A 27,835-nucleotide genomic window follows, 5' to 3' on the forward strand; every position below is an offset into this window, starting at 1 on the left:
ACCTAATGTGAGAGGGAATATTTCTAATTATATCCAAACATCTTTAATACGAGGAGAATTATGCTTGGAGACCTTCATTGCCAAAAACATGTTTGGCCAAATGGTTTTTTAAGAAAGAGGAGGAGGCTACGTGTTTTCCATATTTGAGCCTATAAAAGTACCCTTGGAATGAGTATGACTTGTCTTTCCTCATAAAGCTTCAAGGTAAGTGTGTGTGAGGACAAGGCTCTAAAGCACGTTAGAGGATGTCTGGCTGCCCGCACACATGCCACACATCCTGGCTCCCATTGCTCCTGGCTGCCCTTCAGTGAAGCACCAACTCACTCGGGAGCAATTTTAATTTGATGTTTCAGTGTTCCCAGTCATTTCCTGGTTCTCAGTTAAGAATTATGCATGCTATTATTGGGGCCTGTTAGAATTTAATTCAGAAGAAATTTGTTCTTTTTCTTACAGTTCTGACCCACTTCAAGGTTGTGTCTCTAAGGTAAGATACTGATTTTTTTTCTCATTCCTCTCAGGGTGCAAAAAGTCTTCTGCTGTGGTTTGGAGAGGGCCCAGGGGGTTATGAAATAAAAGCTTTTCAATTTCATGGCCGTTCATGCTTCCCTTGAAAAATTCAAGGGAAAAATTCAAGGGAATTCAAGAGGGACGTTAGAAATGGGTTCTCATTCATTTATAGCCTTTATAATACATGAAAATGCTTTCTCTTTAGGAGTTCTATACAAACTCTCTTCAATTTCCCACATTGTAGTTTACTTTTAAGTAATAGAATTATAATATGCAATACAACATTTCAATATTATTATTCATTTATAGAGAAAATGCAAATTTCCTATACTGCAGCTTCTGCTCAGCACTATATAATATAAAATTCCCTGAGATGCTGTCTGAATAGATTGAATCCTTGTCTTGGAAAAGTGGCTTAAATCTGCAGGTTGTTTCACAATCTGTAAAATGGAATTTAAAAAAACATGATATGGAAAATGATTGTGAGCATTTTCCGCAAGACAAAACATTTTAATTGTGTTGTCTGGACCCATGTAGTTTGAATGGGAAAATGTGGAAAAGTTTGGCCAAGTACTTTAAGTTTTCCTGGAAAAGATATCTTTATTATTCTTATAAAATAGGTTACCTATGATCAATATTGACAGGATTAATGAATGTTAAAGTGGCAAGAGACAAATATAAAAGAAAATTTTTGTGAAATTTGTATAACATTAGTAATAAAGCAAGAAAATATAAGTAATAACATTTTATATTAAGTCTTTGAGAAATACTACAGATAGGTGAAGAAGCCGAGTTTGTCGAAATTATGATACAGGAACAAGAGAAATTGATGAATAATAGAATATATTTTAGCAAAACAATGCAAAAAAAAGCTCCTCACATTTTCGATTTCCCTTACTAGGCAGTCTTTGAAAATCCAAATCTATAATGAAAAGATTTTCACCACATACAAAATAGTTCCTAGAATTTTAGAAACATATTTCATTTTAGAAACATAATTCACAAAGCCAGCTTTGAGCCATTTGCTGTATCTGGCATGTGTTCTAAGAGGTGTGAAGGATGCCCCAGAGGGAAAAGTGCTCCCTGCCTGCAAGGTGCTTATAATCCAATTGGAAGATAAGAACTATAAGTGAAAGAGGTGGAGAACATCCTGCCATCATCTTAGCTTTGTGTTCTGTATAAACCAATAGTCGGCAGCTTATAAAGATTAATGTACATAACAAATGAAACTCAGAGAGCAGGTACAATATCATATGGTAGGTGAGCCAGAAACAACGGTCTCTTTCCAAACACATGACTTGACTAAGTATGTGTCAGCACTGGCACGGAACACAGAGACTGACATTTCACCTTCAGCCACGCTAGGGAGGTGTTCATACTCCACAGGTCAGTAAATAAAGAATGTTTGCTTGTTTTTTCAAAAGTGAATCTAGTGCTCCAGTTTTAAAATTTCTATATCTTTTCTTCATCTGCCAGGAAGAGTGTTCTACTGGGCTGCCATCAATAAGCTGCAGCCATGAGTGGAGACCAGGAAATGGCTATTTTTGGGGAGGCTGCTCCTTACCTCCGAAAGTCTGAAAAGGAGCGCATTGAGGCCCAGAACAGGCCCTTTGACGCCAAGACATCTGTCTTTGTGGTGGACCCTAAGGAGTCTTTTGTGAAAGCGACAGTGCAGAGCAGGGAAGGGGGGAAGGTGACAGCCAAGACTGAAGCTGGAGCTGTGAGTAAAACATCTGGACATCTCCAGATGTCCAGATCTTCAATTGTCCTTCATTTTGGGTTAGCTGTGCTGACATTTTTTGATCTGGCCTCTTTTGTTTGACATGACAGACTGTAACTGTCAAAGATGACCAAGTCTACCCCATGAACCCTCCGAAATACGACAAGATCGAGGACATGGCCATGATGACCCATCTCCACGAGCCCGCGGTGCTGTACAACCTCAAAGAGCGTTACGCAGCCTGGATGATCTACGTGAGTTCCATCTCATGGCCTTTCATGGCCTTCTGTTCACTTACTAGTCATTGATATTTTTGAAAAATAGTAGATTATTAAGGTTCCCATAAAATAACATATATTTTTCCTTTTTGGTGCAGACCTACTCAGGCCTGTTCTGTGTCACTGTCAACCCCTACAAGTGGCTGCCGGTGTACAACCCCGAGGTGGTGGGTGCCTACCGAGGCAAAAAGCGCCAGGAGGCCCCGCCCCACATCTTCTCCATCTCTGACAACGCCTATCAGTTCATGCTGACTGGTAAGTGGCTCAACTGTCTTGCATAAGAATTATTTAACTACCTCTAATCACATATGTTAAAGCTAAAATGACCTTTAGAAATAATCTAATCCAACCCCCTGGTTGTACGAAAGAGGTGACTAAACCACAGAGCAGTACATTCTGTGAAAGCAGAGACTAAAATTCAGTTCTACTGATTCCACCTCCATGATTTTACCAGACCATGCTACTGCTCCATCCCTATTAAGTTTTTTGTTTAGACTCCCTGCTTGAAAAGGCATGATTTATTTTATGTATTTAAGAAACAAGAGTAAAATTAAGTAACAACTGAATCATATTGTCTGAATAAAAATGAAAAATATATGTCCAACCATTTTAGTGTCTAAGTTTCTTGTTGATTATAAATTAGATACTTTTAGAAGTACTGTTGTCTCTTAATTCATCAGAGCCCATTTCAGATATAATATCCTTCCTTTGAATGAAGATGACATTTGGGGGCTATAAGCATATAAACAAAAGTTGTTGTTTTCCCCCCTTAAAAGGATTTTATTCTGATTGAGGCACCCTTTTCCACCTGATCTTTCTTGGTCTCTACATCATACTTTTGGGAAGATTGGTCAGAGTTAGGGTTGTGGTCTGTGGCTATGAGACAAAGGAGTGTGTGTGTGTGTCTGTGTGTGTGTGTGTGTGTGTGTCTGTGTGTGTCCTATTGCTCCATTTAGAAAGTAAATCTCAACCTTGTCTCTACTAATATTATTTTAACCTATTAAACTACAGTCCAAACCCTTAGCATGTTACGCATTTTTTAGTTATATGCATTAATCAGCAGACAGCATGACATTGAAATCTACAGATGACAACTAGGGAATGTATCTGCCTTTAGAAAATTCTGCTCTTTATTTTAAACCAGGACACACTTCCTGTGGAGGCTTAAGGAATTTAAGCTATGACAACATTTTATGTTTCTCTTCCCCAACTAGAGGCTTGAGAATAATACCATATATAACTTTACAATAATATATTGAAAAACTCCATCGGAAATGACAGTTATGCTCAATTTCCTACGTGTTTCCCTATACAAAGTTTTGTTTGTGTAACTGGTATGCATGCTGACTGTCCAACTGTTTTTCTTCCAGATCGGGAGAATCAGTCTATCCTAATCACGTATGTATTACTCTTCTGAGTCTTACTAGCATTGTATTCTCACTGGGAAAATGACAAACTGATAGAAGAAATTAGTTAATGCCCATATGGTGCGATCAGCCTGGAACTAGATGTTGTTTTCACTTTATTGTAGGATTTAGATAGCATCAAAATATAAACTGATACCAAAAATTACATCACTTTCTTATCCAGTCTTGAAAGTTTCACAGGACTTACCTGAGAGTAGGAGATGTAAAACCCCTTCTCAGGGCATGGCCAGAACCTGGTACAGGGCAGTGAGAACCACACAGCCTTCTGAAGGGTGAGCAGTTTGGAAATGTTACCAGTGGTTCATTTTTTAAGGCCTCTTTGAGGATGTCTATTTTTCCAAAGACCTAAGTTGGGCCTTGTCTTTGGTCTAAGGAAACTGAAGAACGCTTGCATTGTTTCACAGAGTTCTTTTTACTAATTGTTTCATTTACTACCTAGTTGTCGTGTGGCTGCCTTTGGGAACCCTCAAGCCCAGGCCTCACCACCTAGAAGAGAGCCTGGCATATTTTAAGCACTGAAGAAATATGTGTTCCATGAATAATGAATGAGTTTCTGTACTTCTTGTCAGTGCTAAGCAATAGAAATTATATGAGCTATATGTAGGTTGCAGAGAAAGACCTAGTAGACTCTGACAAAGACATGTCAAAACAGATGCAGAGGTAGCAAATGCTGATGGGAGCAGCTTCACTTGTCACATAGCTAATTTCTCATGTATGTCTGCTCACTGTTTGACAGTGGGGAATCCGGGGCAGGGAAGACTGTGAACACCAAGCGTGTCATCCAGTACTTTGCAACAATTGCAGTCACTGGAGAGAAGAAGAAGGAGGAAACTGGCAAAATGCAGGTGAGTCTGACAGCAGAGTCAGCATCAAGACTGCCAGGGCTCTCAGGAAGTCTGGAGCCCCAGATGTGAGGACGGCTCTTGCCTTTGCAGGGGACTCTGGAAGATCAGATCATCAGCGCCAACCCCCTCCTGGAGGCCTTTGGCAACGCCAAGACCGTGAGGAATGACAACTCCTCTCGCTTTGTAAGTCTCTTGGACACAGAAGGGTTTACTCAGCCCTTAAATGCCAGAGAAAGCATGTCTGAATTATCATTTCAATCTCTTCTTTCTTGTGTACTTCAAGTTATGTATATAATGTCATCTTTTTTCTTGCAAGGGTAAATTCATCAGGATTCACTTTGGTACCACAGGGAAACTGGCTTCTGCTGATATTGAAACATGTGAGTAACAGAACCTCCTAAATAGAATCCAAGAATGAAAAATGATGGTTTGGAGGAACTTTTTGCAGCTTCTGCTTAGCCTGGAGCCTGTGAAACACTAGTCTTCTGCCAAATGTGCCCAGGGTTAATGCCAGTCTTATCCATAGTCCACAGTGTGCTTTAGGCACGTCAGTCATGAGCTTATGATTCTGTAGAAATTGCCAGGAGCTGTTGGGCTTGTCTGATGTATTCCAGCCTCAAAATTAATTTTAAATTTTTCTAAGGAAAAACTAACTGGGGGGTAAATGAGTTGCCTATGGTTTGACTATATGCAATTACTTCCTCGTCTGAGCCTGGATGAATGTTATTTTAGTAGCCCCTCTATTATAAAGTGAGAAGAGACCCTGGGGAGGTACAAGTTATCAAGAATCAATTATATTCCAAATGTCAAGGATCTCCTGTATGAGAAATGAACATGCCTTGGGCCAGCATGCTTTAGTTTATTTTTAGAGATGGCAAGAGCAACTGCCATTGTAGAGATGTAATATTTGATACCTCATGGGGACATTCAACTGAAATCTCAAGGGGCCAATGAGATTTAGCTATTTATCCTAAGTGCCAAAATCACTCCAGGAACTTTATAATTTCCAGCGCCCCCTGGCCCCCTCCATCCAATGTCTACTTTGCATTGCAGATCTTCTGGAGAAGTCTAGAGTTACTTTCCAGCTGAAGGCAGAAAGAAGTTACCATATTTTTTATCAGATCATGTCTAATAAGAAACCAGATCTAATTGGTAAGAAAGGACTTAAATTTCTAAGCTAGGAGTTAATCATTTTATTAACATCTTCTAATGTAAAACATAACCTCTGAATTCGGTGTACCCAGAAATGCTCCTGATCACCACCAACCCATACGACTATGCCTTTGTCAGTCAAGGGGAGATCACAGTCCCCAGCATTGATGACCAGGAAGAGTTGATGGCCACAGATGTAAGTTACTCATGCAGTTTTTTTTTAAAAAAATGCATTATGTATGGGAATGACAATAACAACAGGCCATAGGTGTGTTGTTACGAATACAGTATAAATTCTCCTAAATAAATTCATATCTTCTGCTCTAATTTTTGTCCTCTCATCTCTCCTGGTAGAGTGCCATTGACATCCTGGGCTTCACTTCTGATGAAAGAGTATCCATCTACAAGCTCACAGGGGCAGTGATGCATTATGGGAACATGAAGTTCAAACAAAAGCAGCGTGAGGAGCAAGCTGAACCAGATGGCACTGAAGGTACCAAATGAAGTTCCATCTGGGTTTAATAAGAGAATATAGGTCAAAAAAGCCCATTCCAAACTCATGGCTCCTACACAGCTGAGCTTCTGATGAACATACCCACCTTTATCCCCACATACAGTTTCTATAAAGTGATTCACTAATTACTCTGCTGCTGTGAATTATGGGGCACACAGTAGGTCATGTTGGGTACCTGAATTCTGTCTCATTAATTATTCTGCCCCTATGAATTATGGGGTGCACAGTAGGTCATGTTGGGTACCTGAATTGTGTCTCTGCAGTTGCTGACAAGGCAGCCTACCTCCAGAGTCTGAACTCTGCTGACCTGCTCAAAGCCCTCTGCTACCCCAGGGTCAAGGTCGGCAACGAGTACGTCACCAAAGGCCAGACTGTGCAGCAGGTAAGTGCACCACATCAATGGATCACACACAGCCCTGGCCTTCTCAACATGCCTTTAATAACAACAAAAACATTACTCTGTCCATGAAGGTGATCAACTCGGTGGGCGCTCTGGCCAAAGCCATCTATGAGAAGATGTTCCTGTGGATGGTCACCCGTATCAACCAGCAGCTGGACACCAAGCAGCCCCGGCAGTACTTCATCGGGGTCTTGGACATCGCTGGCTTTGAGATCTTTGATGTGAGTTAACAGGAACTTTGTAGAAGGAAAGTTTACAAATCTTGCTGCTACAGTAGTCAATATTGGAAAAGGTCTATGAAAAATAGCTGTACTACAAAACCAAATAGACACATGAAAGAAGACCAAAAGTCTATGAAAGGTCATCAGCTTTGGAATGAGACAGATCTGGACTCAAACTCCACCTCTGTCAATTCCTTCCTGGGTGAACTTGGGAATGGTATCTGACCAAACATAAGGCAAATCCAACAAGGTCCTATAGGTAGGTCACCTAGCACTACCAAATAACACATTCACTTCTGAGATCATTCTGCCAATTACAAGAATTCTGAATTGAAAGCCCTAAGCACAGACCCCAAGCATATAGTTAGTACTCAGTAAATGATAAAAAAGGAGATGAGGGTGGCACTGACAGCTAAGATGACAGTGGGGAAACAATGACAAATTCAAAGATAAGTTTCAAGATTCCTATTTGCCCTGCACTATCCAGGTACAGAGGTTGGGAATGGCATTGTAAATAAACTCAGATTCATCTGGACTAAGAAGGAATACATCCCCTATAACTTAGAAAACGAGGGTATCAAAGTCCTCTACCTGACAACATATCTCAGATGTGTATGATCCACAGGTTGCATTTCTACACTTTTTCTATGAGTGAACGGATAGACACAGGAGGAATCTTTCTGAGGTTTAGTGACAAGAGCATTTCCAGAAATTCCCAAGCCCACCTGGGAAGAAAAGAATAATCCTGCACTAAGCAGGAACAAGAATTCACATTTTTTCAAATAAGAAAATGAATGACAGTGCATACTTACAACCTCTTTGACATTTTTTAAATAACAGATTTATTGATATATAATTCACATACCATAAAAATGTATCTACTGAAAGTACTTAAGTCAATGGTTTTTAGTATATTCACAGATGTATGCAATCATCATGACAATTGATTTTAGAACATTTTCATCACCCCAACAAGAAACCCCATCCCCGTTAAGTCATCCGCCACTTCCCCTTCCCCCAGCCGCTGATAACCACTAATCTGCTTTTTGTCTCTATGAATTTGTCTATTCTGGACATTTCCCCTAAATGAAATCATACAATACGTAGTCCTTTATGACTGGTTTCTTTCACTTAGCGTAATGTTTGCAAGGTTCATCTGTGTGGTAGGACCCCTTTGACGTTTGTGTATGGCCACATAATTCTTAGACCAGAGCACTCTCACTTGTGTTTAGATCTAGGTGTCCTGAACAGTAAAGCAGAGCAGATCTCTTCAAGGTCTAATACTGGTTACAAACACTGGCTCTGGCGTCAAAGCATCCAAACTCCGGCCATGCTCCTGTTACCCCTAACTTACTCTGCTTTTTCTTTTATTTCATAACACTTACACCCTGTAGTACAACATAGAACGTGTCTACTTAATGTGTATTATTTATTTTTGTCTTGCCAAAAAAAAAAATAGCATTGGAGCCCTTGCCATGCTTCTTACTAGCAGGGTCTTGCACAGGTTACTTATCCTCTCTAATAGTGTTTCTCACACATGAAATGGACAAATAGCACCACCTTAAAAATATAATTTGTACAAAGCACTTAGTACTGTACCTAGCATATAGTAAATGTTGGACAAATGTTAGTTGTTGAATTTGTATTCCTATTATTAATAACAACATACAAACCACAATGGCTCAGAGGTATCAACTTTAGCTGATTATACAATATAACCACAAAGTCATAAATGACCAAGAAACCTCAGATCCACAAAAATATTGCAAAAACCATATAATTGTTTAACTGCACAGGGAAGCATCAGGCAGAGCCTGTTTACTTCTGTTGAAGAGATACTTCCAACAAGTGTGGTGACACTTCCTAGCCCACAGCAGCAAAACAGACCTAGCGGGGAGAGAGGGGCTTGTGCAGTCAGGCTGAAGCCGTTGCATTCTCAGAGGGCAGTTAGGAGAGCAATGAAGAAAAGCCGCTATCAAAGAGAAGGTTTTATGATAACATGAACGTTAATTTGTATTTTGTACTGATTGTAGTATAACAGCCTGGAGCAGCTGTGCATCAACTTCACCAACGAGAAACTGCAACAGTTCTTCAACCACCACATGTTCGTGCTGGAGCAGGAGGAGTACAAGAAGGAAGGCATCGAGTGGGAGTTCATCGACTTCGGGATGGACCTGGCTGCCTGCATCGAGCTCATCGAGAAGGTTCGCTTGCTTTTCTCAGATCACAGATTATACTGCTGAACTATGGTATTTAAAAGAAAGTCACAAAATCTTAGCATTTACTATTGTGAAAGATTGCCACTTGTAAACAAAATCAGGAAGACTCCTTTTGCCGTCTCTGAGGTAGGTGTTCTGGTACAGGAGACTGAATGTTTTCTATAGACTCCAGACCTCTACCTTTCCCCACACTTTGCAGTGCAAAGCCATATATTCAAAGCCATCTTTCCTTACAAAAGAGCACTGACAAGAGTTATTCACTTATTATTTCTTTGTCTTCCTTAGATTCATTATTATTGGCATTTGAAATAAAAAATTCTAGTACTTTAAAGCAGAGGCTCTTGAATTTCAGTTGTGCCAAAGACTCACCATAAGTAATAAATTACGGATTTCCCTAATCTCACCCCTAGAAATACTTTTTGGTAAGTGTGAGGCAGAACCTTAGAATCTGCATTTTTTAATCATGTGATTCTGATGCAACTAATTTATAAGTCACACTTGGATAAATATTGCTTTAAATTCTTTGGGGCAAAGACACAAATTCTACCAGAGCATACCCTTTGTTTCTCTCACTCTCCATCACGTCTCAGAGCCGGACACAGCACCTGGATCTTGATAGATACCCGATAAGTGTTTGTTAAATTAAGGACTCAGGCCAAAGGAATGAGTTTTCATTAACTATCAGGAAATAAAGGATAAATTTACTCAAAGAGGATCATAATTTTTAGCTATGATTTCTACAAGCAGACAAAATTAAACTGGCACTTGTTTCCTTTCATTCTTTTAGCCTATGGGGATCTTCTCCATCCTGGAAGAGGAGTGCATGTTCCCCAAGGCGACAGACACTTCCTTCAAGAACAAGCTGTATGAACAGCATCTTGGAAAGTCCAACAACTTCCAGAAGCCCAAGCCTGCCAAAGGCAAGGCTGAGGCCCACTTCTCGCTGGTGCATTACGCGGGCACCGTGGATTACAACATCGCCGGCTGGCTGGAGAAGAACAAGGACCCCCTGAATGATACCGTGGTCGGGCTGTACCAGAAATCTTCAATGAAGACTCTGGCTTACCTCTTCTCTGGGGCAGCAGCAGCTGCTGAAGCAGGTAATTTTCAATAGAATTCATCTTTTACTTAATGCATAAAACGTAAACAGAGAAAGGTTGTGCTATGATTTCTTGTGCTTTCTCTGCCCTTCTTAGAGTCTGGTGGAAAGAAAGGTGGCAAGAAGAAGGGTTCTTCCTTCCAGACGGTGTCTGCTCTCTTCAGGGTACACACTTCCTTTTCTCTAATTAGATTCAGGAAATTAAATTTTACTTTATTGAGTGGAGAAGGGGAAGTAGTCTTGCAAGGATTCTAGAACTGGATGTTCCTCAAGGAAATAGGTCAGCAGATAGTGGTAAAACTGAGTGGCAGGGAAGTTTGCCATAGTTTGGAAGAGATGTTAAGTAGAAAATAGGAGACACGGCCTCAGGAGGGACGAGAGTGAATTGCGGAAGTCAGTATCGGATGGTAAAATTCAATTTGGGGCCTGGGAAATAAGGTCCTTTGACACTTCACAGGTTCTACTGGGATAGGATTAAGCAAAACATGAGATTTGCTTGAGACTCTGGGAGCTTCCAAATAATGTAGGTGCTTAGGTGTATATTGGCATTAACTGAAATGAGTAGATTTTGAAAGTTGAGGATAGAATAGTGGAGGGAATTTGGAAGCTGAGCTAAAAGAATAAGAAACCAGATATGATAAGAACTAGCTTTTTAGGGAAAATTTACTTTTCTTTTGACAATTTCATCTGGGATAACTGACACTGCTTAAAAAACCAGGATTTCCTTGGAAAACATCTCACACTTGGAAACATGTCTGTCAGTTTTCTGTCAGTTCCCAGAATGAAGCATTAAAAGGCCACTTTCTATGGAACCAGAGGAAGACCTCGCTCCCTAACTATGACAAGGAATAAGCCTGATAGGGAAGCAGATACAATTGAAAGTTGGGTAAAGAAAGAAATGGAGATTTGGAGGAAGACATTGAATTACTTGTAAAACCAGACTACATATCTAGGCAAAAGAGTGCGGGTAGAGTATTTCCATATGTTTAGAATGTTACACAAAATTTATAACATGTGCTTCAAATTCAATAACACTGAACAACCACTTCAACATCTAGTAGAAAAATATGTAAATAATGCACAAAAATAGGAGCTGGAAGTCCACTTTGGCAATGTGGAAATTCCAGTGAGGACTCTTTGCACATGCAAATCTGGATGTTATTCATTAGAATTGAACAAATGTCATAAATCACAATGATTATGTCTGTAAATATGACTGTCTGAAAATAGTACGCTTTTAAACCCAGTATTCATACGGTCCCACAGGAGAATTTGAACAAGCTGATGACCAACTTAAGGAGCACTCACCCTCACTTTGTACGGTGTATCATCCCCAATGAAACCAAAACTCCCGGTAAGACATTTCTCATACCCAGACAAGCTCCAGCATATTGGCTTTAGACCATGAAATGAGGCATGTGTATTCTCCTGTTTAGGGGCCATGGAGCACGAACTTGTCCTGCACCAGCTGAGGTGCAACGGTGTGCTGGAAGGCATCCGTATCTGCAGGAAGGGCTTCCCCAGCAGAATCCTCTATGCAGACTTCAAACAGAGGTCAGATTTTCTCACGTGAATTATTTTAAGAGAATCTTCTTATTTATTTTATTTTTTTCAATGAAAGAATCCTTTATACCTTTCATTGGAATTGATGAGAAGAAGAGAAACAAATTTAATAGATTCTGTATTGACATGCCAAAAGTTGGATACCCTTTGAATATACACAGAATAGATAAAAAGATATAATTTCTTGTTTGTGTTTGTTAGAGTACTCGACAACTACGTTGTTTCTATAGTAAGGCAGGAAGATTTCTTGTTGATGACAACAGCTATATCATTTATTTGTTTGACTTAGATACAAGGTATTAAACGCAAGTGCTATCCCTGAAGGGCAATTCATCGATAGCAAGAAGGCTTCTGAGAAGCTCCTTGGGTCCATTGACATTGATCACACCCAGTATAGATTTGGTCACACCAAGGTAATAGTCTCTAAAACCTATCTGCTGCTATTTCCATCCCTTCGAAGTTCATGTAAAGTTTCTGATCTGCAACTCTACCCATGCTCAGGTCTTTTTCAAAGCTGGTCTTCTGGGGCTCCTAGAGGAAATGCGAGATGACAAGCTGGCCCAGCTGATTACCCGAACTCAGGCCAGGTGCAGAGGGTTCCTGGCAAGAGTGGAGTACCAGAAGATGGTGGAAAGAAGGTATTCAGAGGGACACCTTACTAAACCCCATCAGCCTACCCTTTTTAGTTCTGAGTGCTGTTATAACCTCACTGTGAACATTTCTGTTCCTATCACAGAGAGTCCATCTTCTGCATCCAGTACAATGTCCGTGCTTTCATGAATGTCAAGCACTGGCCCTGGATGAAGCTGTATTTCAAGATCAAGCCCCTCCTCAAGAGTGCGGAGACCGAGAAGGAGATGGCCAACATGAAGGAAGAATTTGAGAAGACCAAAGAAGAGCTCACTAAATCAGAGGCAAAAAGGAAAGAACTTGAAGAGAAAATGGTGTCTCTGATGCAAGAGAAAAACGACCTACAACTCCAGGTTCAATCTGTGAGTGTCAGAACCCATTTGTTTTAATCTGATGCTAAAATTGCAGTCCAGCAGTTGCTAGGGAAAAGTGTAGATTCCACCTTACTAAGGGATTTATTATCAATCTTTCCTAATTCAAAACTCCTTAGAATGTTCTATAAAATTTCATACACAACATTACTAAAAAGCACTGTGATAGGATTCCTTGCTGTTGAGAAGGGGAAAATAAAAGAAGAATGTTTCTCCTTTTCCCCTATTATTTCCCCTAGCAGAATATGGGCAGGAAATAAGGTGATCTGTGCTCCCTAAGATTCTCCCTACTGAAAAATGCAAATAAGAGCAGTGACAAAAGAATAATGTTGACAATGAAGAAGGAGGACACTTTGTGATGAAAATGAATCAACTTGAAACAAATATTCTGAACTTTTATATCTATGGTCCCCTGGTAACTTTCCTCTCAACTCTATCTTTGGAAACTCTCTAGTACCTGAAAGAATAGGATCATTGCAAGGATAATGGCAATACTTTCTATAAATAGTGTAAATATTTATGCAAAGCATGAGAGATTGAGTTGATGTTCTTGTTCTCATGTCCCAATAAATACCCAGAGACTTGGGGGGAAAATTTGATCAAATGTCACAGTCTAACCCATTTTTGTGACCCAAATGACATGAGAATTTCAGTTGCTACCACTGAAGTCAACAAAAGGAACATTAAAGGTTGCTCTATCAGTTTTGGACATATAACTAGAAAATTTAAAAGAAGATGAACTGTAAATACACTGTGACTTTCCTTGTCATTTATGTAGACCAGGGTTTTCCAAATTGAAGAGAATCAAAGAATAATTGTAGGGGGTATCTAAGCTTGATCCAAGCACATTCCTCTCCTTTGAGTATAAAATGACCCCTTTTTAACATAATTCTATCAACTATCCACTTAATAAATATTTGGTGAAGTTCCAAGCATCAAGGGTACAACTCTGAGCAATAAATATGGTCCCTGCTCTCATAACAATTATAGTCCAACTCCTATCTCTTCTCATGAGAAACATGCTTGCTACTTCTATTAGCACCACTTCTAACATGTTCAGTTTCCCTTAGTTCTTCCAGGTACCTTTTAATTCTCAGCTACTCTGTCACTGTAGGGCACGTGTTCTCTTTAAGTCACTTTTCTGACATTACCCATCCCTCCTAGCAACCTGGTAGATACCCAACAACTTTGTTTTTCATATACTAAACTTTTCTGGAAATAAATATTAAATGTAGGAAACTGACTGATCAGAAATTATATACCAACACATTAAATATAGGTTACCATGTAGGGGAGGAAAAATTTTTCCTTAACCCTATTAGGGTCCCTGGCTGAGTGTGAAAATTAAACTGGCAAAAGATAGATTAACAAGAGAAAAACAAACAAATTTATTGAATTTTTACATATACATGGGAGCCTTCACAAGAAAATGAAGACTTGAAGAAGTGACCAGAATAGTAATCTTTTATAACTATTAGACAAAGAAACAATAAATTTGTGACAAACTGGCAAGACAAAGGGGCTTGAGCTAGAGGTAGTTAATGGTGAAGAAGTAACTAAGAAGATAGGGTTAGTTGAACAAAGTTTGTTTATACAGTCTTCTCGGCTCCCAAATTCCCATCTCTGGTAATAAGAATGTTTTCTTTCCTCCTTGTACAGAGAGGGTACCATTTGTATGCGAACTTTATGACCTGTTTCAGGGGAGAAGGGTGAGGAGAGAAGGTCAGAGTGACCTTCCTGCTTCTGCCATTTTCTCAAGTTCCTTCCGCTTAAGATTTTTAGTATGCCAAAGTGCCATATTTGAGGGAGGGTGTCCTGAACCTCATCATTAAAAATATAATGGTATCATAATTTTACTAGGAACCATGACTTAAATTACTTTTTGGAAAAAATCTTCAGTGCTGTAAGTGTCCGATAAATATTTCCTAAATCATGGAAAGCTAATAAAAATTAACCTAAGGCTTTTCAAAACACAATTTACTTGTTTGGCTTCAAAATATTAGTAAAAATCCTGAAAATGTCCAGAGCACTAAAATATAAAAGTGTCTGTTGTCCCTTCTCAGGAAGCAGATGCTTTAGCTGATGCAGAGGAAAGATGTGACCAGCTGATCAAAACCAAAATCCAGCTCGAGGCCAAGATCAAAGAAGTGACTGAGAGAGCTGAGGATGAGGAAGAGATCAATGCCGAGCTGACGGCCAAGAAGAGGAAACTGGAGGATGAATGTTCAGAACTGAAGAAAGACATCGATGACCTTGAGCTGACACTAGCCAAGGTTGAAAAGGAGAAACATGCCACAGAAAATAAGGTCTGAATCATATTCTGCTTTACGAAAATAGGAGTTCTACCATCCAGTAAGCTGCTTTATAGTAGAGACAAACCCTTCTTTAACCTTCTAGGTGAAAAACCTCACAGAAGAGATGGCAGGCCTGGATGAGACCATAGCTAAGCTGACCAAGGAGAAGAAGGCCCTCCAGGAGGCCCACCAGCAGACCCTGGATGATCTGCAGGCAGAAGAGGACAAAGTCAACACCCTGACCAAAGCTAAAACCAAGCTGGAGCAGCAAGTGGATGATGTAAGCCTAACATCATGTAAATTTTTTTTTTTACCTTTGTAACAAACTAAGTAAGCGTAAGTTTGCATTCTTATGGTATAACGAGTACATTTCAAGTGTTTCCAATGAAGAAATGGGATAGGACATTATCCCTGCTACAAGAATTAAGATGGACACACAAGTCAAAAAATAAACAAAGTTAGTTGTAACAGACAATATGGGTAAAAAGAATTAGGGGGAAGGAAGGTAATGTGTTCACTAAGAAAAGCTGTACAAACAAAATGCATCGTTAGCTGGGCTTGAAAGGTGAGAGGCTGTGGGAAGTTATAGAAGAGAGAGTGTGTTCTGAGCAGGGAGCATAAGAAGAGCAAAGAAGCCATAATACCCATAAGGTTTTCTCTCCCAGGAGCAAGGGGGATTCCAAATAAGGAATGTGGAAGGTAAATTTGGCTTTAAACATGATCTGACTTTGAATGACAAAGACCATGTTTGGAACTAGTGCTACAGTGTCCACCCCTTGTGATAAAGCGCTGATCACAGGGATTCCAGTGGGAAGACAGAGAAGATGTGATGTCTCCCCAATAGTTTACTGTAAAAATATGGTAATGAGGTGCATGTCACCTTTTAAATGGTGACTCCTTGGATTAGGTAAATAGCAATGAAAATGGAATAGATGGGACAAATTTGCCTGATTCCAAGGAAAATCAAAAGCATTTTCTGATTAAGTATGAGTTAAATGTTTACAAACTCAACATGGGACAAAAGGAGGTAACATCCCAGGAACTATATTCATGAATTATTAACTTTTAGCTTGAAGGATCTTTGGAACAAGAAAAGAAAATCCGGATGGATCTAGAAAGAGCGAAGAGGAAACTGGAGGGTGACCTAAAATTGGCCCAAGAATCCACAATGGATGTAGAAAATGACAAACAGCAGCTTGATGAAAAGCTCAAAAAGTAAGCAGCAAGGACAAAGATTTAAATCATGGGGGACTCACTATTAATATTTCTGTGACTGACATAAAGCGCTTTTCTGATAGGAAAGAGTTTGAAATGAGCAATCTGCAAAGCAAGATTGAAGATGAGCAGGCACTTGCAATGCAGCTGCAGAAGAAGATCAAGGAATTACAGGTAAGGACATGATTTCCATGTGTCTAATTCAACCTGACAAAATTACTGGTACAGAGAAGCTCAGCGGTGCTTTTCACCACCTCTAGGCCCGCATTGAGGAGCTGGAGGAGGAAATCGAGGCCGAGCGGGCCTCTCGGGCCAAAGCAGAGAAGCAGCGCTCTGACCTCTCCCGGGAACTGGAGGAGATCAGCGAGCGGCTGGAAGAAGCTGGTGGGGCAACTTCAGCCCAGATTGAGATGAACAAGAAGAGGGAGGCTGAGTTCCAGAAAATGCGCAGGGACCTGGAAGAGGCCACCCTGCAGCACGAAGCCACCGCGGCCACCCTGAGGAAGAAGCACGCGGACAGCGTAGCTGAGCTCGGGGAGCAGATAGACAACCTGCAGAGGGTCAAGCAGAAGCTGGAGAAGGAGAAGAGCGAGATGAAGATGGAGATCGATGACCTTGCTAGCAACATGGAGACTGTCTCCAAAGCCAAGGTACCATCATGCATTAAGTCTCAAAGAGATTTCTGTAAGACAGGTGTGAGGGAGCCTTTCCAGAACCATTAGTAATTGGCAGGAGGAGGCTATGGCAGGACAAGGTAGGAACTGGACAGAGGGAGGAGCAACTCAGGTGTGATGGGGCAAAGCTCTCACTCTTAATGGGAAAAGAGCCATACCCAAATGTGCACAGTGAAAACTTAAGCTCTTTCAAATAAAATTAGTATGATTCAACTATACATTTTAAGATTTTCTTAAAACACCTTACCTTGATTAGCCTTTTTTGTTTTTCTCTTGAGCACAAATACATAATTTGCTTCTCCAGAAAATCTCATGAGCTGACTCGAGTATCATTCTCACATCACAGATAAGTTAATCGAGTAAAGGCAGATACACAAAGTGATTTAATATCAACATGGTTAGACTAGGTGTCTTGTTACGCTTCCCATCACAATCTAAGACTTCTGTTGTTTTGTGTATTTGTAAAGATAGTTTATTCTCAAAATAAATGAGTACTGCAGTTCCTCTGGAATACTTGGGACTACTGAAAATTTCTGTGGTCCAAACACTCGTATGAGATGGCTTCTACCACTTTTTGAATGCAGGGAAACCTTGAAAAGATGTGCCGCACTCTAGAAGATCAACTGAGTGAAATTAAGACAAAGGAAGAAGAGCAGCAGCGGCTGATCAATGACCTGACGGCTCAGAGAGCGCGCCTGCAGACAGAATCAGGTGGGCCATTTACCAGTGTTGACCTTGAATGATAAAGTTACCTTGGATGCTCAATTTGCTGAAAAACTGCATTGAGTTACTTGAGATCACAGATTATCTTCCTGGGAGGCACCTATTCGTATGAACTCATTCTTGACCACTGACATGGACAGCTTTTCTTTTGTTTTGCTTTGTTTTGTTGGTTGATTGTTTTCTTTTTTCTTTCTTTTTTGTTTTTTGTTTTTGGGTTTTTTTTTTGTTGTTGTTGTTGTTGTTGTTTGGTTTGTTTGGGTTTTTTTTGGGTTTTTTTTTTGGTTTTTTTTGTTGTTGTTGTTGTTGTTTTTTTTTTTTGGTAATAAAGAGATCCAGAAGATTTTAAAGCAGATTTTATTGTAGTAAAAAAGACAACAGTGTAGTGGCTACCAGAGGGTAAGGGGGGAGGGAGGGTAGAAGAGGTAAAAGGGGATCAAATATATGGTGATGGAAGGAGAACTGACTCTGGGTGGTGACACATAATGCAATAGATAGACGGTGTATTATAAAATGTGCCCTTGAAACCTATATAATTTTACTAACCAATGTCGCCCCAATAAATTTGATAAAAATTTTTAAAAGTTAACAAATACAAAGTATATTCTCAGTATTTATTTCCACTTTTGAAAATGATTCCAGTAGTTATTTATTACTTTATCCTCATTAATCTGTGTAATGTTATCCCCATTTTCAATATGACAAACTATGGCCGTTGTCCAAAAATGCTTATTCCAGTCTTTTTCCTGAAGTCTTGACAATTGCTGGTAGGAGGGAAATATCCAGGACTGTAGTTCAGCCCAGGAACATCCAAGTGAGGTTCATATTAATAGTATTTTGATTATCCAAATTGGAGAGTCGCTGCATTTACTCCTCCCTCTCTCCACTCGTCCATCTTTCTACCATAGTTCTACCTCCCCAAGGGAGAGGTAACATAATGGAAATTGTTTTATGGGTCATCTGGACTATTAAAGTAATAAGCAGATCAAAGGGTTGGAGAACCTCTTTACTCTTTCATATTTGTTCAAATATTGTTCTTTCTAGAACAAAGCTCAAAGTAAGGTTTTTATTATTGTTATACAGGTGGTAAGCACACTTTGTGAGAAAAAAGATTGTATCCTCAAAGAATAAAAAATTCCTTGTAGTTTCTCTTTCTCAGTACATGTTTACTCCTAGTATCTTAGTGGTATGGGGAAAAAAGTGAAAGTTGTGATTCTTTTTAAATGTTAGAGATAAGGCTTCCAGGTAACCAGTTCAAAAACTGGTACTGAAGTGTTTCCCTCTATTTTTAATATAGTGTATTTTCTGAATTATGGTGCTTAAAGAATTGGAGACAAATTTAACTGCCATTTAGTTTAGAAACTGATTAGTTATCCGTAAACCAACTCATTCTAGGGGTAGAAGGATACTTGATTGTTTCGTAATATAAAATTGTTTCCAGGACTTTTTTTGAACACCACTTCTGATTACAGAGAAAGTTGCTCAAAATCTCCTAAATTCTTTGTTTCAGTCAACTTTCAATGGAAGGTAAACTAGTACAACACTATTGCTTTAGACAAAAAACACTGGAATGTTTTTTTGGTTTGATTTACATAACTTTTCACATGTTTCTTCATCAATTTATATTGTGATCAAGTAATCTTAAATATCTCCCAAAATCATTTGTGCTGTTCATAAGGATGTAATCTGCCCTAAATTATCCCATACTTCTCATTTTTTGCATAGATTTTTCTCATCAGGATTGAAGTAGATGTCAGTGGTTTGGTGTAATCCATGCTCTCCATCATGTTTCAGACTCAGTCACCCTTTCCCTGCTCCAGTTTTTAATTTAGAGTTTTAATTTCCAAAGTAAGGTTGAGTTTTCTGTATCTTCTTCATTATATAGGTGAATATTCACGCCAGCTAGATGAAAAGGACTCATTAGTTTCTCAGCTCTCAAGGGGCAAACAAGCATTCACACAACAGATTGAGGAATTGAAAAGGCAGCTTGAAGAGGAGATAAAGGTAAGTGAGCTCTACCAATTGTTGTTTTTGCCATTATCTTTGTTTTTTGAGATAATTTATGTTTTGCTTGCTTCTACAGATTTTTTTCTGGTGGCCTACAGGAGTTTAGGGACTAAATATCGCTTCAAAGATATAAAGCTAAGTCACTAATCTCTATGTTCTTAGGCCAAGAGTGCTTTAGCCCACGCCCTACAGTCCGCCCGCCATGACTGTGACCTGCTGCGGGAACAGTATGAGGAGGAGCAGGAAGGTAAAGCTGAGCTGCAGAGGGCAATGTCCAAGGCCAACAGCGAGGTTGCCCAGTGGAGGACCAAATACGAGACAGACGCCATCCAGCGCACAGAGGAGCTGGAGGAGGCCAAGTATGCTCTAGACTTAGTTGCAATGGAAATGTCTGTATTAACAATCAAAGTACATCTGCTATAAGCACTAAATGGGCTAATGTCCACTGCTCCCCCAAAAAATAAAAAACTAGGGGAAAAAAACATGCATGAACATAAACTAAGCAAGAAAAACAAATACTCTAGGAAAGAAATTAAGCTAGAGGGTGGGGTAAAAAGGACATAAGGCTCTGGGTGGTGAGCACACAATGTGATATATGATGATGTATTATAGAATTGTACACATGAAGCCTATGTAATTTTACTAACCATCTCACCCCCAATAAATTTAATTTTTTAAAAAGAGAGAGGACCTAAGGCAACAGGGAGCTGAATAATTATTTTTAAAAAGGGGAACTTTTTTTACATCATTCTATCTATACAAGTGTAGCTAGAATAAGAGTTAATTGTACCCTCTTATGCCTCTCCTCCCTCTTAGCAACTAACAAAAATATTGGTTCAACGTGATAGGTTTTAAGTTAGAGAAAAATAATTAGGCTTTAAAGCACAGTTCCTCCTTTTGAGATGTGAAAATGTGGTTATGTTGAAAAGAGGGGGGATAAGAAATATATTATTGAAGAGTAAAAGTAGACATCAAATTCTGTAATAAGAAGGAAACAAATTGTTTTATAAAGGACTAAATATTCAATGCAATAAAAAGTTCAAGGCTGAACCGTAAGAAGAAAAATCTGGACAGGAAGGGACCTGCTTATTGAACAGACACTTTAAGGAGAGATGTAGATACTCTGTGGCTGCTGTACAACTGTATAGTTGGAATTATAGTATTTTGGTGGAAGAGATTCTGAGTGGCTCACTCAAAGCAAAATTTATATTGATTTAGGGAAACTTTTTTAAATTAAAGGACTAATGAAAAGCTAGGAAAATAAAGAATACAATTAGACAATTAGACAAAATCAAGTATATTTTATTTGAATTCAGTTAATATAATATTTGAGTGCTTAACATGTGTGAAAGCCTATAAGAAAACAAAGATTAGCAAAATACAGACTCTACCCTCAAGAGATCAAAATTCAATGGAGACAAGACATAAAAAGACAGTGATTCAAGCTAGTTACTAATGTCCTATAAGGGAGTCATAAATCAGTTACCTTAAAGAGTAAAACGGTGGCTTGGTGATCATTGTCTTCAAGCCAGTCTATGAAGCACTGCAATACTGAAATTTGGGTTGTTTTCAGTATTTGATTGGTAGGAGAGTGGGAATAAGTTAATACACAACCGGGCCTACAAAACAAGCTTGAAAAACAAAGTGTTATGGAGTCTGGCTGTGGAAATCACTCTCTTGTACCCACCTTGAAACACCCGATTCTGCTGACGGCCATTCACGTCTATTGTCCTTGTTTCATTTTTCAGGAAGAAGCTGGCCCAGCGGTTGCAGGATGCAGAGGAACATGTAGAAGCTGTGAATGCCAAGTGTGCCTCCCTGGAGAAGACCAAGCAGCGGCTCCAGAATGAGGTCGAGGACCTCATGATTGATGTGGAGAGAACAAACGCTGCCTGTGCGGCCCTGGACAAAAAGCAGAGGAACTTCGATAAGGTATTCTGTGCCAGTTTTTGCCTCAGTGTCCAATGTGATTAAAGACAGCTTGCTACTTTCAGTGTGCCTTACGGTATTCAAACCATCTGAGGACTGTTCTCAGTAGCTCCTGCTCCATGAGTAGCGGAGGGAGGGAGTGTCCTGTGGTTTCCACTCTTCTCATTCGTAATTCTTTTTCATTCCAAGATCACCTCAGCTCTGTTTGAAAGTTGCCAGAACAGTAGTTTCATTCCATCAAACTTTCTCCATTAAATTTCGTGACCATTCCTTGCCCCTCAGGTCCTGTCAGAATGGAAACAGAAGTATGAAGAAACTCATGCTGAACTTGAAGCTTCCCAGAAGGAATCCCGTTCACTCAGCACAGAGCTGTTCAAGCTTAAGAATGCTTATGAGGAATCCTTAGACCAACTTGAAACCTTCAAGCGAGAAAATAAGAATCTGCAACGTGAGTACATTTTACATTTTCTTTAACGGAAGCGTTAAAAGAATGTTTTCTCTTACTAAACTACGTTTATACTTTTTGTTCATTAACAGAGGAGATTTCTGATCTGACGGAGCAGATTGCAGAAGGCGGGAAACGTATCCATGAACTGGAAAAAATAAAGAAGCAAATCGAGCAAGAAAAAGCTGAACTTCAGGCTGCTTTAGAGGAGGCAGAGGTAGACACTTTATTGTACACTCTAGAACAATTAGGAGAGAAATTAGGGTCTATTACATGCAAAAAGTGGTGAATCAAGAGACAGGAAAAATAATTTTTACTCTGTGTACTAAGTATGGGATGAAGAGTTGACCATGCATACAAGTAACATAAATATATGACAGGAACTATGTCAGACACTGAGAAAGCAAAGATGAGGCCCCTTCTGTCAGGGGCACGAACTACCAGGGGAAATAGAAGCGTGTAAAATCAACAATAACACGTCGTAGAAATTTCTAAAACAATGGATTAAAGATGTGTTGTGTAGAGGGTGAGGGAAAAAAGGACATAAGACTCTGGGTGGTGAGCACACAATGTGATCTATGATGATGTATTATAGAACTGTACACTTAAAACCTATGTAAAAAAAAAAGTAGGAACTAATTCCTATTTCTAGAATACCACACACTTCTAGTCCCTGCTAATGTCACCTCTTGCTGTCATTAAGGCATCTCTTGAACATGAAGAGGGAAAGATCCTGCGCATCCAGCTGGAGCTGAACCAAGTCAAGTCTGAAATTGACAGGAAAATTGCTGAAAAGGATGAGGAAATTGACCAGCTAAAGAGAAACCACATCAGAGTCGTGGAGTCGATGCAGAGCACGCTGGATGCTGAGATCAGGAGCAGGAATGATGCCATCAGGATCAAGAAGAAGATGGAGGGAGACCTGAATGAAATGGAAATCCAGCTGAACCACGCCAACCGCATGGCTGCTGAGGCCCTGAGGAACTACAGGAACACCCAAGGCATTCTCAAGGTAAATGGGTTGAAGAGATGGTCCCAGGGCAGTTGGGGTGACTGCAGCCCTGAGAACAAGACATCTCAATGATCGTTCATTCCGCAGGACACCCAGCTCCACCTGGATGACGCCCTCCGGGGCCAGGAGGACCTAAAGGAGCAGCTGGCTATGGTGGAGCGCAGAGCCAACCTGCTGCAAGCCGAGATCGAGGAGCTGCGGGCCACTCTGGAGCAGACGGAGAGGAGCCGGAAGATCGCAGAGCAGGAGCTCCTGGATGCCAGTGAGCGTGTCCAGCTCCTGCACACCCAGGTGAGTAGAAGAAGGGAATAGTGAGAAATACAGAGGAAGGAAAATCAAATTCTTGCTCATATCTTAGTACTAAAAATTTATTCATCATGGAGGATAAAGTTTAGAACTAGTATATTTTGTATTAACGATATTTTTGCATATTTGGACTATGACATCCTGACTTGATTGTTTTTAAAAATAATATTGTCAACTCAGATAATTTATGGAACAAGAAGAGGTACCAGTTAATGTAATTAACTCGTTTGTGATTTCATTAGAACATCGGGCATCCTAATTTTGCTCTCATGTACTTACTGTATCTAAATTTGATATCATAACCAGAACACCAGCCTGATCAACACCAAGAAGAAGCTGGAGACAGACATTTCCCAAATCCAGGGAGAGATGGAGGACATTGTCCAGGAAGCTCGCAACGCAGAAGAGAAAGCCAAGAAGGCCATCACTGACGTGAGCAGAGGGCAATGCAGTGGTAGTCAAACTTGAATCATGATGTGCTATCTCAGCTCCCTCAACTGATTTTGTTGTATTGCTTATTAGGCAGCCATGATGGCTGAGGAGCTGAAGAAGGAGCAGGACACCAGCGCCCACCTGGAGCGGATGAAGAAGAACCTGGAGCAGACGGTGAAGGATCTGCAGCACCGTCTGGATGAGGCTGAGCAGCTGGCCCTGAAGGGCGGGAAGAAGCAGATCCAGAAACTGGAGGCCAGGGTGGGTCCTCTGATCAATGTATCTCCATCTCATTATAATACAACACATGATTTTGAATATGTAGCACTGCTAGATGATGTAGGGCATACAGAGATGAGAGACATTCCTTGCTGCCTGAGAGTATGTAAGACGGATGATTAGATTAGGGCATGAAAAACTACATACAGAAAAGTAAAAAAGTAAAAGAAATACTACAGGTCATTTGAAGGGTAGACATCCATTAAATGAATGGATAGTAGTAAATGTCTTTCAAATGCCCATCTTCTTGCAGGTACGTGAACTTGAAGCAGAAGTTGAAAGTGAACAGAAGCGCAATGTTGAAACTGTCAAGGGACTACGCAAACATGAAAGAAGAGTAAAGGAACTCACTTACCAAGTAAGGAAAATGACCCGTCTAGGGTTTCACCCTAGTCTGCAAGGGATCCAAAGTCAAATGTACAACAAAATATGATGCATTTGTTCTTTCAAGAAACTAACTCTTTAAAATATTTCAGACTGAGGAAGACCGCAAGAATGTACTAAGGCTCCAGGATCTGGTAGATAAACTGCAAGGAAAGGTGAAAGCTTACAAGAGACAAGCTGAGGAAGCGGTGAGTTCAGAATCCCTTGGGGTGATTGGGCAGCCCCAGTTCTCTGAAATGTCCAAGCCAATTTAGTTAAAGGGATGAAAGAAAAGAAAGGTAAAATGAGGAAAGATGAAAGGGAAATGGTTCAATGAATGTCTGAAGAATGAGAAGAAACTAACCATCTGATGAGCCGGGGGAAATGTCATAGAGTGAATGCAAAGCTTTTGAGTGGGGAGAAATTTGGTTCAAGAAGCAGAAGAACAAAAGAGGTTGAAGTAACGTGGGCTGAAGAGCAAGGTAGGAAGAGGATCTCAGGGTCTTCTAGGCCCTGATAAGAAGTCTGGCTTTTATTCTAAGTACAGTGAGATACTGGAAAGCCACGGGAGAGTTTTAAGTTGGGTGAGTCACGCCCTGGTTTATGTTTTTTAAACACTATTTGGTCTACTATGTGGAGAATGATTGTCGGATAACACAGGTAGGTACAGCGAAACATTTTAGGAGGTTTTTCAGGTAGTCCTGTGGCTTGGATTAGGGCAGTAGCGGAGTATAGAGAGAGAAGGGGAGATATTTTGGAAGTGGAAACTACAAAATATGCTAATAGATTACACTTGGGAGGTGAGAGAAAGGAAATCAAAGGTAATTCATCAAATTATGGTTTGAGTAACCAAGTGGGTGGCATATTACTTACTAAAACAGGGATTTAAGGGAGGAACAGATTTTCAGGGCAATAAAAAAACAGGAATGTTGTTTCAGAAACATTGTTTGAAATACCATTATGTACACAAGTGAAGGTGTGTCAAGTAAGCAGTTAATATTAAGTCTGGAGCTCAAAAGATCTCAGTTATGTTCAAACCATGGATTCTTAGCATTTCACCTTATCTCATTTCCCCAGTCTGTAATTCATCTGAAATAATAATAATAATAATAAAGTCACATCAATTTCCTAAGTATGGAAGTATGAATATACATACCTATACATCACAAATTAGTTCTTCTGTTCATTTATCGTTTTTTTGTTTTTCCCCTGGCCTCTAAGGTGGGAGAGAGAGAGAGAGAGAGAGAGAGAGAGAGAGAGAGAGAGACTTAGTTAACTTCTCTCTAGCTCCTACTTTCTTTATCTGTAAAAGGAATACCTGAGGTTCTTTTCACATTCTATTATTTAGTGATTCTAAGTTTTATTAATGTTCTAAATTTGAATGCCACTTTTTGGATGGTTCGAAATGAGCCTTTTAAAAGAGAATGATTACTAGAGACTAAACCAGAACTGGCCTTCTCAAATTCACTGCTATGTATTCAAACACAATAAGAGACCACTCAGACTATTTTATGAAACAATCAATTTCTTGTTTAATTTCTAAACTGCCTTAAGTGGCAATAATTTATACTCAAGGCCATTAGTTTGGTATAATATAGATTGCATATTGGCATTTTTAAAAGGTCTGGTTCCATTCTCAGGATTCTGGGGGAAAAAAAGGGGCTGGAAAACTGGCATATTAGGAGTAGCTCTAAGATGTTTAGAAGTTCTAAAAGCAGATCTTTTAGAACATCTTTAAGACAAATGTCACCTTATTATCCATGAATTCAAGATGCATGAAAGGAGTTAATACAAAAAAAAAGTGTAAGAGAATGTCTCTAGGTTTTTAAAAAAGTTTTACTAGAATGAATCACTTTTAAGTAAAAAGCAAATACAAGAACCACTGACCTAAGAAACTAGAAATTCAGAACCATATTTGCTCCTAAATGTATTTTCATTCATTTTCAGGAGGAACAATCCAACGTCAACCTCTCCAGGTTCCGCAAGCTCCAGCACGAGCTGGAAGAGGCTGAGGAACGGGCTGACATCGCGGAGTCCCAGGTCAACAAGCTGCGGGTGAAGAGCCGGGAGGTTCACACAAAAGTCATAAGTGAAGAGTAATTCATTCTAATCCTGAAAGGTGACCAAAGAAATGCGCAAAATGTGAAGTTCTTTGTCACTCTGTTTTGTACTTACGGTTTTTGCAGATAAAAAATTTATTTGCAAAAAACTTGTGAGTCTCTTTTTTCCCCCCCACTGTGTCAATTTACCTTTTTGTACATCAAATACAGAAACAAACATTTTGCTTGTATCTTATGGAAAAGGATTTAGTCACCAGAAATAAAAAGTGGTAGGAGCAGCCAGGCCAATCCTGGTTAGGTCGTAAATGCTCTAAAGAATAACTGCCCCTGTGGGGAGCAGGTGAAGCTTAGAGGATGACACATCTTAGGCATTCTGAGCATAGAGTATTTGGTAAACCTCACTTGGCAAAATATCAGCTAGTTATCAGAAAAGCAGACTTGTTAATAAAATGAAAAGTCTTGATCCCAAAACCAAGTAAAAACAAAATAAAGCACTAATTACTGACATAAAAGAGGACATAAAAATTTTAGATTAGACACTCAAAAGTTTTTAAAATGCAAAACTCTCTGTGTAACTCTCACTATAACAATGCAATTAAGGGATTCAATTGGGATAAGGGTCCCTTGAGAGGTAAATGCATCCTACAGATTTTCTGGTCCTTTTTAAATAGAGAGGCGATTTTTAGGTTTTTGTTACCTGCAGATGTTTAGTTGTCCGTTTTACTGAGCCTCCTCCCTTGTTATTACATTGGAATGATAAATAGAAGTTAAGATTGAGTATATTTTCAGTAATTCTTCTTTCTCTTTGGAAACTTCTGTATCTTTTACAAGACTTCCTCCCAGGACTTCGGATAGGATAGGTCAATTAATACTTTTAAAAAGTCAGTTCCCTACTTTCATTATTTTATCTCGTGGTTACTACATTGTGCCTTTCTATAGTGCTGTGGCAATTATGATTATCATGTTTAATGTAGTAATATTACTACTACAGATTTACATGTGTTGAGGGCTTTCTGTTTATCTCATTTTGTAACAGACAAGGAGCAAAGAAAATAGCAAGTATCTCATCTAATCAAATGATACAAAGGTCTTACAAGAATAGTATACAACCCATTAAAGAGAAACAACACAAAATTAAATGGTTTTCATTATG

At 39.6% G+C, this 27,835-nt stretch overlaps 1 protein-coding gene across 2 annotated transcripts; it reads left to right on the top strand.

Annotated features, from left to right (window-relative positions):
• On the top strand, window positions 1-27,835 carry LOC308488403 (myosin-4). Of its 2 annotated transcripts, XM_081028072.1 has the most exons (40): window positions 1-204; window positions 454-484; window positions 1,984-2,227; window positions 2,338-2,481; window positions 2,604-2,760; window positions 3,876-3,903; window positions 4,669-4,777; window positions 4,868-4,960; window positions 5,094-5,157; window positions 5,831-5,929; window positions 6,022-6,125; window positions 6,284-6,422; window positions 6,707-6,825; window positions 6,915-7,064; window positions 9,098-9,268; window positions 10,071-10,383; window positions 10,480-10,547; window positions 11,649-11,736; window positions 11,819-11,936; window positions 12,235-12,358; window positions 12,447-12,583; window positions 12,682-12,937; window positions 15,010-15,252; window positions 15,344-15,520; window positions 16,310-16,455; window positions 16,539-16,629; window positions 16,716-17,105; window positions 17,714-17,840; window positions 19,735-19,853; window positions 20,019-20,215; window positions 21,605-21,788; window positions 22,068-22,233; window positions 22,323-22,447; window positions 22,934-23,242; window positions 23,330-23,533; window positions 23,855-23,980; window positions 24,071-24,241; window positions 24,513-24,617; window positions 24,736-24,831; window positions 26,570-27,835. In XM_081028072.1, exons 3-40 carry the CDS (start codon window positions 2,024-2,026, stop codon window positions 26,720-26,722), a joined length of 5,814 nt encoding a protein of 1,937 aa, XP_080884198.1. In that variant the 5' UTR covers window positions 1-204; window positions 454-484; window positions 1,984-2,023; the 3' UTR covers window positions 26,723-27,835. The 2 variants fall into 2 exon arrangements, with proteins under 2 accessions (XP_080884198.1, XP_080884199.1); XM_081028073.1 differs by lacking the exons at window positions 1-204; window positions 454-484 and adding an exon at window positions 1,615-1,893.

Source organism: Rhinolophus hipposideros, assembly GCF_964194185.1.
Source record: "Rhinolophus hipposideros genome assembly, chromosome: 20".
Taxonomy (NCBI): Eukaryota; Metazoa; Chordata; class Mammalia; order Chiroptera; family Rhinolophidae; genus Rhinolophus; species Rhinolophus hipposideros.

Bases quoted from the DNA above. Each gene is read 5' to 3' on its own strand.
- LOC308488403 (XM_081028072.1), top strand. From the start codon at position 2,024: ATGAGTGGAGACCAGGAAATGGCTATTTTTGGGGAGGCTGCTCCTTAC. The intron at 9,269-10,070 runs GTTCGCTTGCTT...TCATTCTTTTAG, and splicing joins GCATCGAGCTCATCGAGAAG to CCTATGGGGATCTTCTCCAT. The intron at 11,737-11,818 runs GTAAGACATTTC...TCTCCTGTTTAG, and splicing joins CAATGAAACCAAAACTCCCG to GGGCCATGGAGCACGAACTT.